This window comes from Sander lucioperca, chromosome 22 (assembly GCF_008315115.2).
Source record: "Sander lucioperca isolate FBNREF2018 chromosome 22, SLUC_FBN_1.2, whole genome shotgun sequence".
Classification (NCBI taxonomy): Eukaryota; Metazoa; Chordata; class Actinopteri; order Perciformes; family Percidae; genus Sander; species Sander lucioperca.
This window is the reverse complement of record NC_050194.1, coordinates 27,268,615-27,285,772: the sequence shown is the minus strand read 5'-3', so window position 1 is coordinate 27,285,772 and position 17,158 is coordinate 27,268,615. Positions and strand designations below refer to the sequence as shown.

General features: G+C 41.1%; 1 protein-coding gene across 7 annotated transcripts in view; it reads left to right on the top strand.

Moving 5' to 3' along the window:
• LOC116067423 (rho GTPase-activating protein 23-like) overlaps positions 1-14,760 on the top strand; it is an 89,972-nt gene extending 75,212 nt beyond the window's left edge. For all 7 annotated transcript variants that reach the window (XM_035997438.1, XM_035997436.1, XM_035997434.1 and 4 more), the window contains 13 exons: positions 1,852-2,160; positions 3,828-3,889; positions 4,714-4,820; positions 5,716-5,828; positions 8,239-8,391; positions 8,609-8,687; positions 9,021-9,094; positions 9,217-9,306; positions 9,410-9,535; positions 9,644-9,688; positions 9,838-9,931; positions 11,590-11,621; positions 11,726-14,760. In XM_035997438.1, coding sequence (XP_035853331.1) covers positions 1,852-2,160; positions 3,828-3,889; positions 4,714-4,820; positions 5,716-5,828; positions 8,239-8,391; positions 8,609-8,687; positions 9,021-9,094; positions 9,217-9,306; positions 9,410-9,535; positions 9,644-9,688; positions 9,838-9,931; positions 11,590-11,621; positions 11,726-12,712 — 2,271 coding nt within the window. In that variant the 3' untranslated portion in view covers positions 12,713-14,760. The remainder of the gene's footprint in view (positions 1-1,851; positions 2,161-3,827; positions 3,890-4,713; positions 4,821-5,715; positions 5,829-8,238; positions 8,392-8,608; positions 8,688-9,020; positions 9,095-9,216; positions 9,307-9,409; positions 9,536-9,643; positions 9,689-9,837; positions 9,932-11,589; positions 11,622-11,725) is intronic.
• Positions 14,761-17,158: the final 2,398 nt, after the last annotated feature.

Below are 17,158 nucleotides of genomic sequence, written 5' to 3'. Positions count from 1 at the left end.
GGTGCAGCTGACAACACTGTGAGGGGTGTAAAGTAAAGTTATGATTGAACGTAGAATGCTGCCACGTCAGAGCGGCCAAAGCGTTTTGACAAGCGTCCTTGACAGGGCGGCCAGAGCTTCTTTTGCAGCTCAAGTCTGCGGCGGTGTGTACGTACAGTAAAACAACTTTTGAACGTACACACGTTCCACCAAAACAAGTTCTTTCCCGAGGCTATTTTGCAGAGGCACCGTTGCTCCGTTCGGCACCCAAGAAGATTGTGATTGGTTTAAAGAAATGCCAATAAACCAGAGCATGTTTTTCTCCCATCCCAGAACGCTGTGTGGACTAGCCAGACCCTCCTCCACAGCGATGTGGAGGAAGGTCTGGCAATGAAGGTAACCCTCAACTCTGATAGTAACATCTGGGAATGTGTCACAGTAGTAAGCTAGCTCACTATATTTCATTGCCTCAGTACATGTACTCAATGCAATAACAATAAAGTTAAATCTAATATAATCTAAGAGTAAGTGCTAGGGCTGTACAAAATATAGTTTTTTTATCATCATTGCGTTATCAACTTGCGCAGTAAACACATTGCGAAAGTCTACAACATATCGCAAAATACACTTAGAGATTTTTTGTGTTAGTTGAAAGAAAATATCAGTAGAAACTGCACTTTAAAATGTAACTCATTCTTCTTTAGTGGTGCTATTTATATTTAAATCAATAATAATAATTAAAAAATAAAAGGTGAGAAATGATTTTTTCGTTAAATACAACAAGCAATTTGTTGTATTTTAGCAGAATACTGAAAGTGGCAGAACTGAGTACTCGTACTAGTATAATATGCATTTATTTATCGCAAGTAATATCGTTATCGCCATATTCAACAACGTTATTGCATATTGCATATTTTCCTCATGTTGTGCAGCCCTAGTCTGTGCAACACGTTACATGTAGCCAGGCATGCTAAAGTTAGCTGCTCATGCCACAGCAAGTTACTTCACTTATTTCAGATACACAGTATGGCTCCATGCACAGTGCTTTGGCATGTGGAGAACGTTAACAGGCCTGTCATGGCTAGTTACGGTTGCTAAGCTACAATGGGACGATTCATCTTCTTTTATTTAAAGCAGCCATATTATGCTCATTTTCAGGTTCATAATTGTATTTTAAGGTTGTACCAGAATAGGTTTACATGGTTTAATTTTCTAAAAACACCATATTTTTGTTGTACTGCAGTGCTCTCTCTCACTGCTGCAGATCCTCTTTTCAGCTGGTCTCTGTTTTAGCTACAGAGTGAGACCTCTTTGAGTGTGAGACTTCTTCTTCTGTACTATCTTTGATTGCACTCGCACATGTGCAGTAGCTCAGATGTAGATCATGTCAGCTAGCTAGCTCCATAGACAGTAAAAGAAAGGCTGTTTCTACAACTTTGGTCAGTTACAAGGCAGGATTAGCTGGGAGACTTCTAAATGAGGGCGCACATGGAAGTAGTTCTTTTGTAGATTATGGTGAACTTGTGTGTGTTGTAGCAGTGCTTTGCTATTGAGAACGAGGTAGCATGCTAGCGTTAGCATTAGCGTTAGCATGCTAACGCTACGAGCTAATGGTTGCGGTTAACCTGCTCGTTTCGGCTTGTGACGTCACAAGCCGTGCCGATTTTGAACAGCTCACCCAGAGACTGAAGGCAGGACACATTCAGAAACCGTATCTCACTCTAAACAGCATGGATGGATTTTTATCAAAGTTTGTATATGTGTGGAAGCACCAGAGACACAAAATAACACCCCAAATCCCAGAAAAAGTGATTTTTTCATAATATGGGCACTTTAAGGTTGTGTTTTTGTTTCCATATTTCATTATTGTAGAAAGTAGGCGGTGGCATGCGACCATGGAAGCGCGTCTTCTCCGTGCTCCGTTCCCATTCGCTGTTCCTCTACAAGGACAAGCGAGAGGCCGTCCTTCACGGGGCGGGGGCGGGGCCCAGCCAGGACGAACATCCACCAATCAGCATCCACGGCTGCCTGATCGACATCGCCTACAGTGAAACCAAGCGTAAGCACACCCTGCGGCTGACCACGCAGAACTTCTGTGAGTACCTGCTGCAGGCCGAGGACAGGGACGACATGCTGGCCTGGATCCGGGTCATCAGGGAGAACAGCAAGACCGACAACGAGGTTAGATCTTCATACCCACTTCTTCTTAAGGAATTTTACACAAACGTTCAACGTTAAGGTTTTTCTTCACTTCTACTTGCACAAAGTCAACTTTTACTGGCTCCTAAACTATTTTTTATTATTAGTGGTAGGGCTGGGCAATAATTCAATATGATAATCTATCGACTTTCAATGGAATTATATCGTAATGAAATCATATATCGAGATATTGTGATATACAATTACGTTGTCTAAATTGATAACAAGCACATACTAACTAAATTTTCTCAGAAAATCTGTTGTGAAACATTTTGAGGGAATATCATTTGAAGAATTGCACATTTGTTTTAACAAAATTTTTCTTTTAGATATTTATATTTTTTTCTCTCTATAATTTCACTTGAAACTGTTTACCACATTATTGATGATTATTTATCTAAAATCTCATTGTAAAAAATATTTTGTGAAAGCACCAACTGTCGACCCTACATTATCGTCACGATATCGATGTATTCGGTCAAAAATATCATGATATCGATGCGCCTGGGTAGCTCACCTGGTAGAGCGTGCGCCCCATGTACAGAGGCTCAGTCCTTGTCGCAGTGGCCATGGGTTCAATTCTGACCTGCGGCCCTTTGCTGCATTTCATTCCCAATCTCTCTCACCTTTCATGCCTAAAAACTGTCCTATCAAATAAAGGCCTAAAATGCCGAAAACATAATCTTAAAAACAAAAGAATATCATGAAATCTGATTTTCTCACCCAGCCCTAATTAGTGGTTATCAAATAATGACAAAGACTCAAGTAAATTGTTATATTTGAGATGCAAGATGCTGCTCGCTTTTATCACAGCACTCCAGCATTTGTTTTCTGAATGAAGACCTTCCTTTAAAAAATGATCCACTTTTATCGGCCTCGGACTCAGAACATGTGACAAATTTTGCAAAACGTTGTAGTTGTTTCATCGACATCCTCTACTGCCACCCAAACATAACTCCTTCCAGGAAGCTTAAAACTCTCCTCCGTTTAGCTTGTACGCAGCCATCATCATCATCATCATCTTCTTCTTCGAGACAGCCGCCAGTCACGCGTCACTAGCGCCAACTCGATTCTTGATTGGCCAACGGCACATTCAAATCAAATCATTCAACAAGCATTCTCCGACATGGGCAAGGGGAGGGGGGCAAGAGAATGATAACATAATTTATGATATGATGAAGATCGGGGAAAAAAATTAAAAACCCAACGGGCAAGTGGGTTGTTATACTGCCCGACGTCAGGGCTGTGCAATTAATCGAAATTTAATCGTGATTATAATTTCGGCTCCCAATGATCACAAAAACAAATTATTTAGCTCATTACGTTTTGCAAGTAAACTCTTATTTTCTCTTGTGTTCTGAATGAAAAAATAAAGTTTAAATGGGAAAAGTATTAAGGCAAATTTCATAGATTTATTTAACTGTTTCCACTGTTTTTTAAGTTCAATAATTGCAACGTCTTTCCAAAAGTCAACGAGTAATCGTGTTAAATTATTGTGATTTCAATATTGACCGAAATAATTGTGATTATATTTTTTTCCATAATCGAGCAGCCCTACCCGACGTGGCCTTTTACTGGCCATCGGGCAACCCTTATTGTTGAACCCTGACACACAAACTGAACTAATTTGTAACCTCCATTTGCTCTAGGAGATTGGTTTCTCAGGACAAGCTCTCATCAACAAGAAGCTGAATGACTACAGAAAACACAGGTCAGCACGGCCGATTACATTTACCAAAAAGCCTTTGCTTGATCACAACTGTCCCTTATCTTTTGGGTGATTAGGAGTCACTATAACTCTGGGCTGTAAGTAGGCCTGAAACAATTATTACATAATTGTCTGATTGTTTTTTTACATAATCGCGGTTTCTTTGTTTAACCACAATGAATTGCTAACATTAGCTAAGGTCTCAAGGCGTATGACTGGTAACTGTTGATTTTGTTTAGATATACAGATAGATATACAAATTGTAATTATATAAGTGGTTATAGGTCAGACTATATATTTGTATTATTATTTCAATTGTTAGTTGTTGGCACTTGACCCTAAATGCGTTCATAGCAACAAAAAGGACGATAGGGGGATACAGTTAGAAAACATGTTTTATGATAATAAAGAGGCGTGGTTTACTTCATAGGCTGTGTACCTGTGTTATTATATTATCTGGGTCACATAGCAGTGATATAACCAGAAGATGTATCCTGGGATCCATTCAATACTTTAATTTGTTTAAAAAAGTAATAAATAAATATTTATAAATTTAACTGTAAGAGACAACTACATTGTTAATCGCAATTATTTCTGAGACAGTTAATTGTACAGCAACATTTTGAATTGTTACAGCTCTAGCTGTACGCCTGTCAGAGACAATCACCTTGAAACCAAAAACCAAGAATAAAAGGGCATCCATTCTTTTTTTTTTTTTTTACACAAAACTGAGGTCATCATAGGATTAATATAAAGGTATTAAGATCTGAAAGTCCCTACAACTTATTTTCTTTTTTAACTGTCTTTATTTCTGTCACTTGGTTCAGTCTGACGGGTAGTAAGCCAGACTCCTCTCCCAGAGCCCATCGTATGATGCCTCCCTTCCTCCTGGCTAAGACTGACAACACCTCAGTGAACCGAGCCTCCAGAACTGGTGGGTACAAACAGAATGATAACAGCTGCTAACAGCTTGCTCGGCTCATTAGCCATGCTAGCGGCGTGGCTCTAAGGTTGGCAAAGTCTGTTCATCATTTTGGTACAGACTGTCATAATGCGTATTATTACCATTAATTTACCAGTTGCAAAGTGAAAATGAGAAAATTCTAGGGCACATCTAAACTATAGCTTCTGCCTGATGCGTGACTCTTCAAAAATGCAGTTGATAGACAATGAAAATGTGTCTAAATAAAGCATAGGATTTCTGATAAGTGAACTTGCACCTACAGTATACTGTATATGAAAACTGGGATGTTCTTGTTAGCACACATAAACTCTGTTTTAGTCTGTGAGTAGTTTGAGGCTACCCGGAGTTTACATTCAATGTCACTATGAAATTACATTTGTCAGATAGTTTGGTGTACATGGCATTTTGAACAGTTCAATCAGTAAATCTTGTTATGAAATATAGTCATTAGAGGATGGATATAAATGTGTTTATTATTATTGTAGTTTTTATTACTGTAGTACCACCTTGGGATCAGAATGTCCACCCTGCTTTGTACACAAGGCACACTTACTTTCATTTATATAGTTCAGCAAATCCAAGATTTAAGTGCCCTATAGAGCTGCTTGTGTGGCTGTAGGCATCGTTAGAAAATCTGAGTTTTTTGAGAAAATCTGACATTGGCCAATTTTCTGCCTTAATTTTTCCATGTGAATATAAATATATATATACTGTGTGTGTGTGCGTGTGTGTGTGCGTGTGTGCGTGTGTGTGTGTGTGTGTGTGTGTGTGTGTGTGTGTGTGTGTGTGTGTGTGTGTGTGTGCGTGCGTGCGTGCGTGTGTGTGCGCGCGCGTGCGTGCGTTGTGCGTGTGCGTGCGCGTGCAGATGACAACAAGGCACTGTGGGGCATCAACATCATGAAGAAGGCCAAGAAGACAGGCAGTCCGAAGGCTTTCGGGGTGCGCCTGGAGGATTGTCAGCCTGCTGTCAACCATAAAGTAAGCCTTCAGTGTTCATGATGTCAAAACTACACCAACAACGTGATTCATGGCTTAAACGTTATTTTTAAGCCATGAATCACGTTGTTGGTGTAGACAAAATATGTAGACAAAATGATAACACTGACCACAAATTTGATACTTAAGGCTGTGTCCGGCAGAAACGCAGGTCTTTCCATTCATTTTGAATGGGGGTAGTGTGTTTAGGCTGCAGCGGGGGGTGCCGCAGGGAGGGACACACAAAAATAATTGCAGCGAGCCTGCGGAGAAAAGTTGAGACTGAGTCAACTTTTGGATAAACGCAACCCCACGTCACGCTGCGGTGGCCGTCATGTAACCGGAGATCAGACTTGTCGGTGTGTTTTGAGCTCTGGTTAGAGGCAGTGTGAGAGTCCTGTACAGGAAACAGGAAACATCACTGCCTCTATCGCTTGCACAAGAAAGATTTCAAACACTATGTGGGTAAACAACAAAACACAAGCACTGAACTGCCCGGGAATTTGTGTAATAGTTGAATGTTTCCTGCAACAACAAAGCACTTGCTATGTCTCGCTCATCTTGGTAAGTTTAAGAACACAACAGGACGTCACACAAATGGGCCATTTCATTGACACTCCCCCCCACCGCACAACCTTGCGGAAAAACACCAGATCGCTTCGTTTGGTCTGAATGCACCGTAACATTTCAGAAATATTGAATGATCAACTTAAAGGGACAATTCGCCACCTTTTATGTGATGTCCAATCGGTCAAATGTAGCAATAAATTGCCAAGTGCGTGCTATATTGACTGAGAAAGCTGAGTTCACCTGCGTGCGGAGCCGTGCCGGCAGTGCCTACACGTACCAGGATGCATTGCCCACGAGCATGAACCAAGACGGCAACAACTCTTTATTATTTTCCACATTATCAGCGGCAAACTTTTGTGTTTACCTTTTACAATAAAAGCCCAACTTAAATTCACTCAGCATTTTTTATCCACTCAACAAAATAGCTTACATCATGAAAAGTATCACTCTGCCTCTGAAGGGGCGTATGCCAGAGAAGAAAAGTTTGAGCACTGCATAGTACGTTTTCTGAACATAACTTACTAAAAGTAACGTGAATTAAATGCTTGACAAATTAAAGATTATCCATCAAATTGACAATAAAATCATGTAAATCATAAAGGGCCTTAAAGCTGACAATAAGCAGCGGACCGCGAGGCAGTGAATGGTGGGCGCTTTACAGATGACGTCAAGTGTATATATCTTCACAATCCTACCTACAGCACCTTTAACAGCAAGAAAGAATTTCTAGCAGCTGACCAGCCTTAACATCTCACAGTACAGTTTATATTATCATATCACCCAATCCTTGGATGAATTAATAATATTTATGTAACTAGACAACTGAGATTCAACAGCATTGAATGAAATGCAGCTGGTGATCTAAATTCTAGAATGACGTCACATGCCTAAAGAGCCCTTCAGCCAATCAGCAACGAGAATCATCATCTCCCTGCTTTTATCAGAATCGGATCATATTTGTTTGACTGGTATCAGGTTGGACACTATTATAAATATATGAGAAATGTTAGCAAAAGCAGAACAGAGTTAATTACAATAATTGTTAGGGCTGGGTTTAAACAAAACGTTTTTTTCAATTTAAATCGATTTTCATTTGAATGATCCAAAATTGATTCATAAAATCCATTGGTACCAACTATGTAATGCTAGCTTTTAGGGAAGGAGGTTAAAGTAAAGTTAGGCTACATATTGGCGAGGGAAAAACTGGCGTGGCCATTTTCAAAGGGGTCCCTCTGTCACCTCCAGATATCTGAATGAAATGTCACTCAGTACTCGCTGGCTGTAGAGTCTGTAGAGCTAAACTTTATTGCCTGTTCATGTTAAATAAAAAGTACATTAATGTAACTGCTTTGGCGTCAGTTCCATATGTAAACATTGGTAATTTTAGGAATGCAGCAGGTTAGATATATCCAAGCTAAATTGGTATTGTAACTGAAATGTTCCTAACCTAATTGATATCAAATCGGGAATACAATCGATTCGGGACCTTGTGAATCGGAATCGAATTGATTCGGAAAATCCTTGACGATACCCTGCCCTAGCAGTTGTACTGATGTCAACATTTTGGTAGAATAACGGGGGAATACTGCCTGAATGAAATCATTACTTCATAAGCACAGGCTGCATGTCTCTGTGTTTCCAAAAACACACAAACACAGCTTGAAGTAATTTACTCTATCTTTGCCACTCTTTCTCATTTTCCTTCCTTCCAAACACCACCCATGTTGTTGCTTCATCCCTTCATTCTTATTCATCCTAACCGTTTCATCTCCCTCCTGTTTTTCATCAATTTCCTCTGATTTGTTATCTCCGTGCCTCTCTCTGTCCCTCCGTCTCTCTTCAGTTTGTCCCTCTGATTGTGGAGATGTGCTGCGGTGTGGTGGAGGAGACGGGTCTGGATTACACCGGTATCTACCGCGTGCCGGGGAACAACGCCATGGTGTCCAACCTGCAGGAGCATCTCAACAAGGGCATGGATATCAACACCGCTGAGGAGGTGTGCAGGATACACGAAAAAAATGCTTACATACTGTAGACATCATACAAAACTAAATACAAGCAGTCTTTTTAAACCTGTTTTGCAATAAACTTGTTAAATGGAGTCATACCTAAGAGTAGTTTTGTACCAAGAATAATTTTGTTAGATTAGGTGTGCTTTTTTTTTTAAATGCTGCACTAGAAATACTAAACCCTTACCCTTTCTGTCTCCACAGAGATGGCAGGATCTAAATGTAATCAGCAGCCTTCTCAAATCGTTCTTCCGAAAACTGCCTGAGCCACTGTTTACTGATGGTGCGTCCACTCATTTGTTTATTGTCAAGTGTAGCATGAATCATAATAAATGTGTATATGTGAGGGTGCGCCTCATTCAGTTCAATATTATGCATCGCTTCTGTTGGACTCCCTCCAGATTGTTTAGAATTGGTCTGAAAGACACCAAATTGTTGGAAAAATAAGACAGAGAATGGCCAATTACTTCATGTCCTGTGGTCCTGTGATAAGGTCCAGGAGTTTTGGACCAGGATACATGATAACCTATGTTGGACTGCAGGGACCCAGGTTCCTTTGTAAAAAATTGTATAGCCCTTTTATTATATGTTAGTCATATGCCTTCTCTGTCTACAGACAAATACAACGATTTCATTGATGCCAACCGGATAGAAGATGCAGAGGACAGACTGAAGACCATGAAGAAACTGGTATGTGCCGAAGGACCGCAGAGTATAGATCAATGAACATGTTTGTCATAGATTTCACTTTCAAATCAGATCAAACTTTTTGTCCTCTTCTTTGCTACATTCATCCATCCTTCTTTATCTAGATCCATGACCTCCCAGATCACTATTATCACACCCTTAAGTTCCTAGTGGGTCACCTCAAGAAGGTGGCAGATCACGCTGAAAAGAACAAGGTAACCTATTTTAATTAGAAGTTAGGTTTTTGTTTGTTTTTTTTGGAGAAAAATATAGAATTTATGGAGCCAGACATGAACATAACTTTGAAATGATTGTCAGATGGAGCCGAGAAACCTGGCTCTGGTGTTTGGTCCTACTCTGGTGAGGACGTCAGAGGACAATATGACCGACATGGTCACCCACATGCCTGACCGCTACAAAATAGTGGAGACTCTTCTCCTGCATGTAAGAACCAACAGCTGCTTCCTCCAACGCAAGAAATACGGCACCATTCTTTACTTGTTATGTGTTTTGTCTTTAGATCAGTGATACTGTGTTGTGTTACTTTAACAGCATGACTGGTTCTTCACGAATGGAGAGCTTGATAAAGAAGAGAAGGTATGTCAGACCACAGCAGTAGCTTCGTGCAAAGAGCCAAGAATGTCACGAATACAGGGGATTGTTTTTACTCCGATGTCCTCATTTGTACTTTGCACTTTTATTTTGGGTATGATTGTGTATTTCTGGGTGCGTGTGCGTGTGTGTAGGCCCCAGAGGATAAGCGGGACATGCAGCCTGTGCCAAACATTGACCATCTGCTGTGCAACATCGGCAGGCCGGGCATGCCAGGAGAGGCATCAGGTGAGGAAGTGTCATAATCCAATATGTGACATTGTCCTCGAGATACATGTTCACTATGAGAAAATCTAACATATCTATCACATTAACTAATGGCCAGAACAGTTGCTGTTTGTCCATAATTATGATGAGGGTGCACCAAAGTTTTGTACTTGCAAAATTAAAGGAATTGGCACTTTTGTCCTACGGGGCACCCCTTAATTGACCCCATTTGGCCCTCTCTCTGTGCATTGTGTATATGTACTTTTAAGCAATTAAGACCGAAACTAATGATTAATTTTATTTTGATTAATATGTTGATTATTTTCTCAATCAAGCAATATATATATATATATCCAATTATCCAAGAAGCACTATCCAAGAAGCACTCTGTTTAATGTATACTGACCCCTTTAGCCCCCAAAAGAAAGCTAGATACCTATAAGAATGCAAAACCTTCCTATCTGTTGTCTGCTTGGGTAGTCCGTTGTAGTTCAGTATGACCTGGCTGGAAGCATGATCTTGCTAGTTTGCATTCACCCCAAAGCAACACAGGGAACCATCTTTAATACAGCTCAGAGAAAAGAACTTTTCATGAGAATGACCAATCAAAACCTAATGTTTGATTGCTTCCAAATCTAACCTACGTTCTACATTCTATACTCCTAATGCTACCAGTCTTATGGCCTTATTAAGTGAAACTCAGCTCAGTGTTTTTTCTTTCCCAGTAGACCTCTGTACTTCTCCAGCTGTTGTTTTTCTGCCTGTGTATACTCATGACGTTTCCTACTTTTTCTCTTTTTTTTCCTGGACCTTTCTGCCCTCTTTTTCTCTAGCTGAGACAGTGGATCAGCCTCTTCGGTAGGACCAGGTTTTCCTGCTTGTGTGTTTGAGTTTGGTGTTTCTATTGCATTTTAGATTCCTTTACCTATTCGTTTTCTTTCTGTCAGTCTTGGTTTCCCACCAATGTATCATCATTCCTCCGTCTTGCTGACAGGGCTGTAACAGTTTGTGTACTTGTGCCTAACCGTCACGGTAAACGAGTCAATGGCAGAATAAGCTGTTTGGCATTGGCAGAGAAGATTTGGCAAATTTTTCATGGGCGCAACCCACATACTCAGCGCTGCTGCTCATCCCACAAATGCATGTTCCTTACAGATGGGGCACCATTTGAAAGGGAACTAAACAGGCTTTTCAACAGTATAAGATTTATTGCCAAAAAGCATTGTTACCACAGAGAAATAATCTACCAAACACAAATTTCCTTACTTTTTGTGCTAAGTTTATATATATATATATATATATATATATATATATATATTATACAAACATGTTTGAAATGTTCCTTGTTTCTATAATGAAAATAATATACTGTGACTCCGAAACTCGGGTATGAACCGAACCGTGACTTTTAGAGTAGCGTTACACCCCTATTTGCTGATATTACAGGTGAACTCTAGCCATTTTTGCTACTTAAAGTAAAAGCAGAGAAAACTGCTGTTGTGTTCTTGATTTAAAAGATGAATTCTCAAATAATGGATAGAGTTCTCCTGAGAGATTGCAGTATTGGCAGTGTGTGCTGTCATTATGCAAATATCACACCTTTGACCCACTCCTAACACTATTACCATCACTTGTCTAGTGATGACATGGTTCTAATCCACATCTTTCTTTTCTTATAGATTCCACCACCAGCGATTCACTTAAGACAAAGGTAAGCAAGAAATCACTTTTACTTTTGTTCTGGGGTTAGGATCATGGATTCTTGAATATGAAGTATGGAGTGACCATTATTTGACTGGAATTTGAACCTTTCAGCTTTCTTCGCTCTCCAAGAAGGACCTGAACGCCAGGGACTTCCTGACCAAGTCCATCATCTCTGCTGTGACCCGCAAACGTAAAAAATGCCTCAGTACTGACCTGCAGGGCGGCAGCGCTGACGAGGACTCCGAGCATGAGCCAGTCAAAACCAGCAACTACGGAGGAGGAGGGGAAGGGGAGGAGGAAGAGGATAGAAGAGAGGAAGAGGCAGCCAAGGGAGAACATAACATTCCTAAAAAAGAAAAAAGGGATGAAAAGGAAACGGGGGTGAAAGCTAGAAAGACCACAGAGGGGAAAGATGTATTGTCTGGAGAGGAAGAGGCTGAAAAGGACAAGGGAAACGTAACAGACAACGGTGCAAAAAAATTTGAGAAGGACAACAGGCGGAGAACAACCTTGCCGAGAAACGCACCGCAACTTTGTCCAAACAGTTTCCTCTGCTCAGACCATCAGATCCATGCCACATACCCGAGACCCCCAACAGTGTCTAATCCTCCTTCCCATTTGAGGCCTCACAATCAGGCCAGAGGACACCCCACAGTCCCTTTCTGGATCTGCCCCACCAGGCTTCCAAACCTTTACCATCAGCCAGACTGGAACCAGTCAGTGCCAGTCCGCTACAGGAAGACAAGAGGTGGGAGGACAAGGGCTGTTTCCATGAATCTAGACCTTGAGCTATGCAGGAGTGAGGACAGAATCCGAGGATGTAGAGCAGAGAGGGTGGAGGTGATCACAGTCATTGAGGGTGCACCAGGTCAGCATGGCTGTGTTGGGGTTCCTCAGGGATCAATTGTGGGTCCTGGGTCAATTGAGCAAAAAGATCCCCTCCCTCATCTTGTCCAGGAGTCTCCCCCTCTCTCCTCCTCTTCCTCGGGATGGATAGATAAAAGCTCCCTGGGATCTCAGGCTGTGGTCCTGAGGAGATCGGCCCTGGGCCCACGGGACAAGACTAGAGCGTGGCGTCGTCACACGGTGGTTGTTTAACCTGACTGTCTCATCTACTAATGCAGTACCAAGTACATGCCCTTCACTCACAAACACTGGATTACCTGCTTCTAAAGCCAAGTGTCTGTCATATTGCTCAATACTCTTTCTTCAATACTGTTTTTCTGGCACGGAACTTGGAGACAAGATCTCATGAAAAAGGAATGATTTGCCATTGTGTGCAGCTGTAGAGTTTCATTCCAAAATGAGATAACGTCCATTTGATTTAAAAAAAAAAAAAAAAAGCTTACTCAGAAATTAATATAGAAATTATACTATTCAACTAGTTTTGAAGCTATTTATTTTTAATCCTTTACTTATCATCTTTAATCCTTTACTTACTTACCAAACACACACCCAATGAACATGGCAAATTGAGATCCTGCCATTTCCAGGAAATTCTCAGCAAAATCTGATCACGTTTCTCAGGTAAAACACCTGTGGGATCCTGTGAGCTACGCTTCCACACATCTGTTGTAGATATAGTCGGACCTTTAACTGCCGTTATTAAAGCACAGTCACACCAGAAAGTGGCGCGCGCACCAAAACAACATGCTGAAATGGCAAAAAAGTTATGGCAAGAATTTGATAACAAGAAAACCTTTCAACCTAACAAACAACATTTAATCATGTGATTATAGCATCTTTTTAAAAGATTCTAATGAAGTTGTTTGTTGAAAATTGGTGTAGTCAATGTTCTATTCTTGAAACAACTACTAGGTGGTGCCAAAGTAAGGACTTTCTAAATCCTACTAGTTGCGTGCGTTCCATTTGTGCTCGGAATTTTGAATTTCCGAGTTCCAAGTCAGGAATTTCAAATTCGACTGGGAAAGTCGGAGAACGTCACAGTAAGCCGAGCAAAGCCGACCACAAAATCCAACATGGTGAAACAGTAGTAGAAGTAGGTCAGCAGTAGTGAAAGCTGTAGTAATCAGGACTTCACATTCACTTTTTTGATCACCTTGGATAGTAGATTTTTAAGTTACCAGCCAGTCAGATTTTCTGCTAGCCAAATGTTTGTTTTTTCCTAACTATACTTTTATTTCAGCTCCTTTGGTTTGTTTCGCGCTGTTCTGTTCGTCTTCTTCGTTTCAGCGTAGCTCGTAATCGATACCACGCACTAGCCACCTAGCCAATGGTTGTATAACACTTTACAACGTAGTGTTCATGGGAAATGTAGGATTAGTACTACAAGCAGCGTTGCCAGATAAAGATTACGTTTCCAAGCCAAACACACACGAAACCGCCCAAATTTCTTGGAGGAAAACAGACCAATCTGGAAACACTGACTTCTTTTCTTCAGCCGGCCGTTTCAAACAGACATATTGTTGTTTGCTTCGTTCATCACCGTCAAACTGGCTAGTAACTTTACAATGGTACCCGCCAAAGTTAGTTTTTACCAGCATTTGGCGGGTTGGCGGGTGTCAGTTTAAAGCCCTGGTGATAATATACTTTACAGTTGAATACCACTTCTGTCTTATTTGTGTCTCCAATAAATCAGCCGTACACTCAGTCCTGTCCATCTTCTGTCTGTGGACATGTTGCCACAGTGTTATTTGCACAAAATACAGTGTAATGCAATGTTATTAACTGGTGGCTAACCTGGCTAGAGCTAACACTTAACGACTTGTTGTACTGGAAGACGATCAACTCGGGTGTGACGTCATTCCCAGCTCCGGCGTCCGAGGTAAATGGAACGCAGCAACAGTAGGGGCTTTAACACATATATTTACCAGTTGTGACAGCGACGCTGGTACTGTTTTCTGTGAGTCTGTGTGCATGTCATCATGGCAAAATGTGGTCCTGGAGAAACCTATTGTAGCCGTAGCTACCACAGAGGCGGTTTTGAGTACTTTGTCTGCCTGTGGACAGATTTTGTCACCGTGATAGCATCAAAAACTTACAAAATGCAGTCCAAACCTTTACAGGTGTGTACAAGGTGTGATGCCGGATGTAGGGGGTTAGGGTTAGACCATCACAAGATGGTCTCTAGTTCAAAAAGGTTTTTTTTTTGGGGAATGAACCCTTCAATTGTAAATTTAAAAGAGGCGAGCTGCTACTATTACAACTAAGCCTCACCAGCAAAGACTTCAGCAACATCAGGCATCAGCCGTGTGTTTTTTCATTGCAAACCCACTGTGCTGTCCATGCTGGTGTCTTCCCCCACTAGTTTTCACTGGTGATGTCTTTGACAATACCCACGTGGTCAAACATCACATATAATGCTTACCTACCAGCCCGAGTACAGCACAGGACACTGATTCAGCAGACTGATCTCCTGAAGTGGCGTATGTATGACACACCAATTACTGGCGTGTTATAAAGACGCATAGTCGCTTTTTAGCGTTTTTATCAACGGCGTTTGGCCTCCATTGACTTACATTACCTTGCGATTGCGTGTGAATTTACGCAGTAGCGAGTAGTATGAAAGGGCAACCCTGTTGTTTTTTTCCTAAACTCAACCGTCGCTTTCTTCTTTTACTAAAGCCAACCCCGTTCTTCTTTTCCTAAACTCAACCGTAGCTTTCTTCTCGCGATAACACGCCAAGTGGCGTGTATGTGTACGCCCGCTCTATACAGCGTAGACATACTGTCAGGATAGCTGAAAAAGCGTACAGATAACACGCCACTTGGCTTAAGAAAGTTGGCGTTTATGTTTACGCAAAGTCATGATGCCATGTTGAATTCAGAGAAAACCACACTTCAGATTACTCGTTAGCCCTTTACAAGCTCTTCCGAAGCTTCCTGTGGATCTAAAGGGGACTCCAACGATCCGTGGGAGCAAAACAACTCCGTCTCTCTGGATGGTGGGACTTTGGCATTATGCCAATGCATCTGTGGACAAAAAAAAATGCGTGCATGGGTTCAGTGACGTATATAAATATGCAAACTAAGTGTTCAACGCAGGCCTACTGTGCTCCCCTGTGTCTAGTATGTTGGAGGAGGAGGGCCTGAGCTTTGAGGATACTAACGCCTATTTCATCAGAGGAGCAAAGTGTTTAAGGCAGCTATGCAAAGTCATGCCAAAATTTAATTTGTTTTCTATTTGGGTAATTGTACAAAATCTGCAGTAAGGAGCCAAGAGAGAACCTATGAGAACAGTGCGTCTCCAGTTTATACATTATGTCAGTGTTGCTAAGAGTATTGCCATGGGAGCAGTTGAAAGTGTGTAAATAACCTCCTTAAATCCAAAACCAGTCTTACCTGAGTGATATTTTAGCATTTTTTTCCTTTTCACATGTTCAGTATTTTTTGCTCCCATTAACAAAACTTGAGTTTTGCTAAATCTGAAAGAAAAAAAAAATGAACTGAACCAAACTGTACTGCCAACCACTGTCATCCAAACAGACTCTATGTTTGTCTTAATCATATCTAGACTCAGTCTGTCCTCTCTGTGTGCCCTTGTGCATGTGCTTTATGGACGTGGGTGACTATGCGTGGACCAATTTTGTAACAGTTGTACAAAGCCTTGTTAAGTTAACCTGTGTATATAAATATTATACATAATATATTAAATTATTTGTTTTGGAAGAGGGGTTGTGTTTATTTTTTGATTCAAATATGGGTATTAAGTAAATTCAAATGTGACTTTACCTCCCACAATGTAACAATAATCATAGCAAGCTGAATGTTAAGACAGCCTCTAGTTTCACAGCATTATGTGTAAAGATGTAATGAGACTGAAAAGATGAAGTGAATTCAAAAATGTCCCTCTACCAGCCATCTCAGATACTAACATCATAAACCTCTTCAGTTAACAGAATTATATTCTAACACTTCAGTTCACCGCTAAGATCCATCTACCTCCAGCTGCTGACAGAAATCGGAGGAGAAACAGTCGCTGCATTAGCCCGAAGTAAAGAGGCACTCCACTGATTTTACATAAAGGTCAGTTTACCAATCATGGTAGGTGCAACTCAGCCTGTGAAATCAGTTGTCTTCTGTGTCTCTTGATGGTAAAACCAGGTGGCATGGAGTTTAAGACGTTATTTCAACCCTTGTATATTCCTATACATCCGATATTTTGATGCAGTATGATTGGATTTATCATAGAATATCAGTATAATATTATAGGGACTGCGCATCCTATCCAGGAGTTATTCAAAACTTAGTCTCGCTTTGCCAGACCTTCCTCCACAGCACTGCAGTGGACGGTCTGGCTAGTCCACACAGCATTCTGGGATGGGAGAGAAACGTGCTCTGGTTTATTGGCATTTCTTCAAACCAATCACAGTTGTCATGGGCGGCGCTAAGCGCCTGACAGAGCCACGGTGCCTCTGCAAAATAGCCTCAGGAAGGAACTTGTTTTGCTGGAACGTGTGCGTTCAAAAGTAGTTTTAGTCGTGCAACAGAAAACTCAGATTGGACAGATAGTCTAGCTAGCTGTCTGGATTTACCCTGCAGAGATCTGAGGAGCAGTTAACCATAGTCCTCAGAAATCCACTG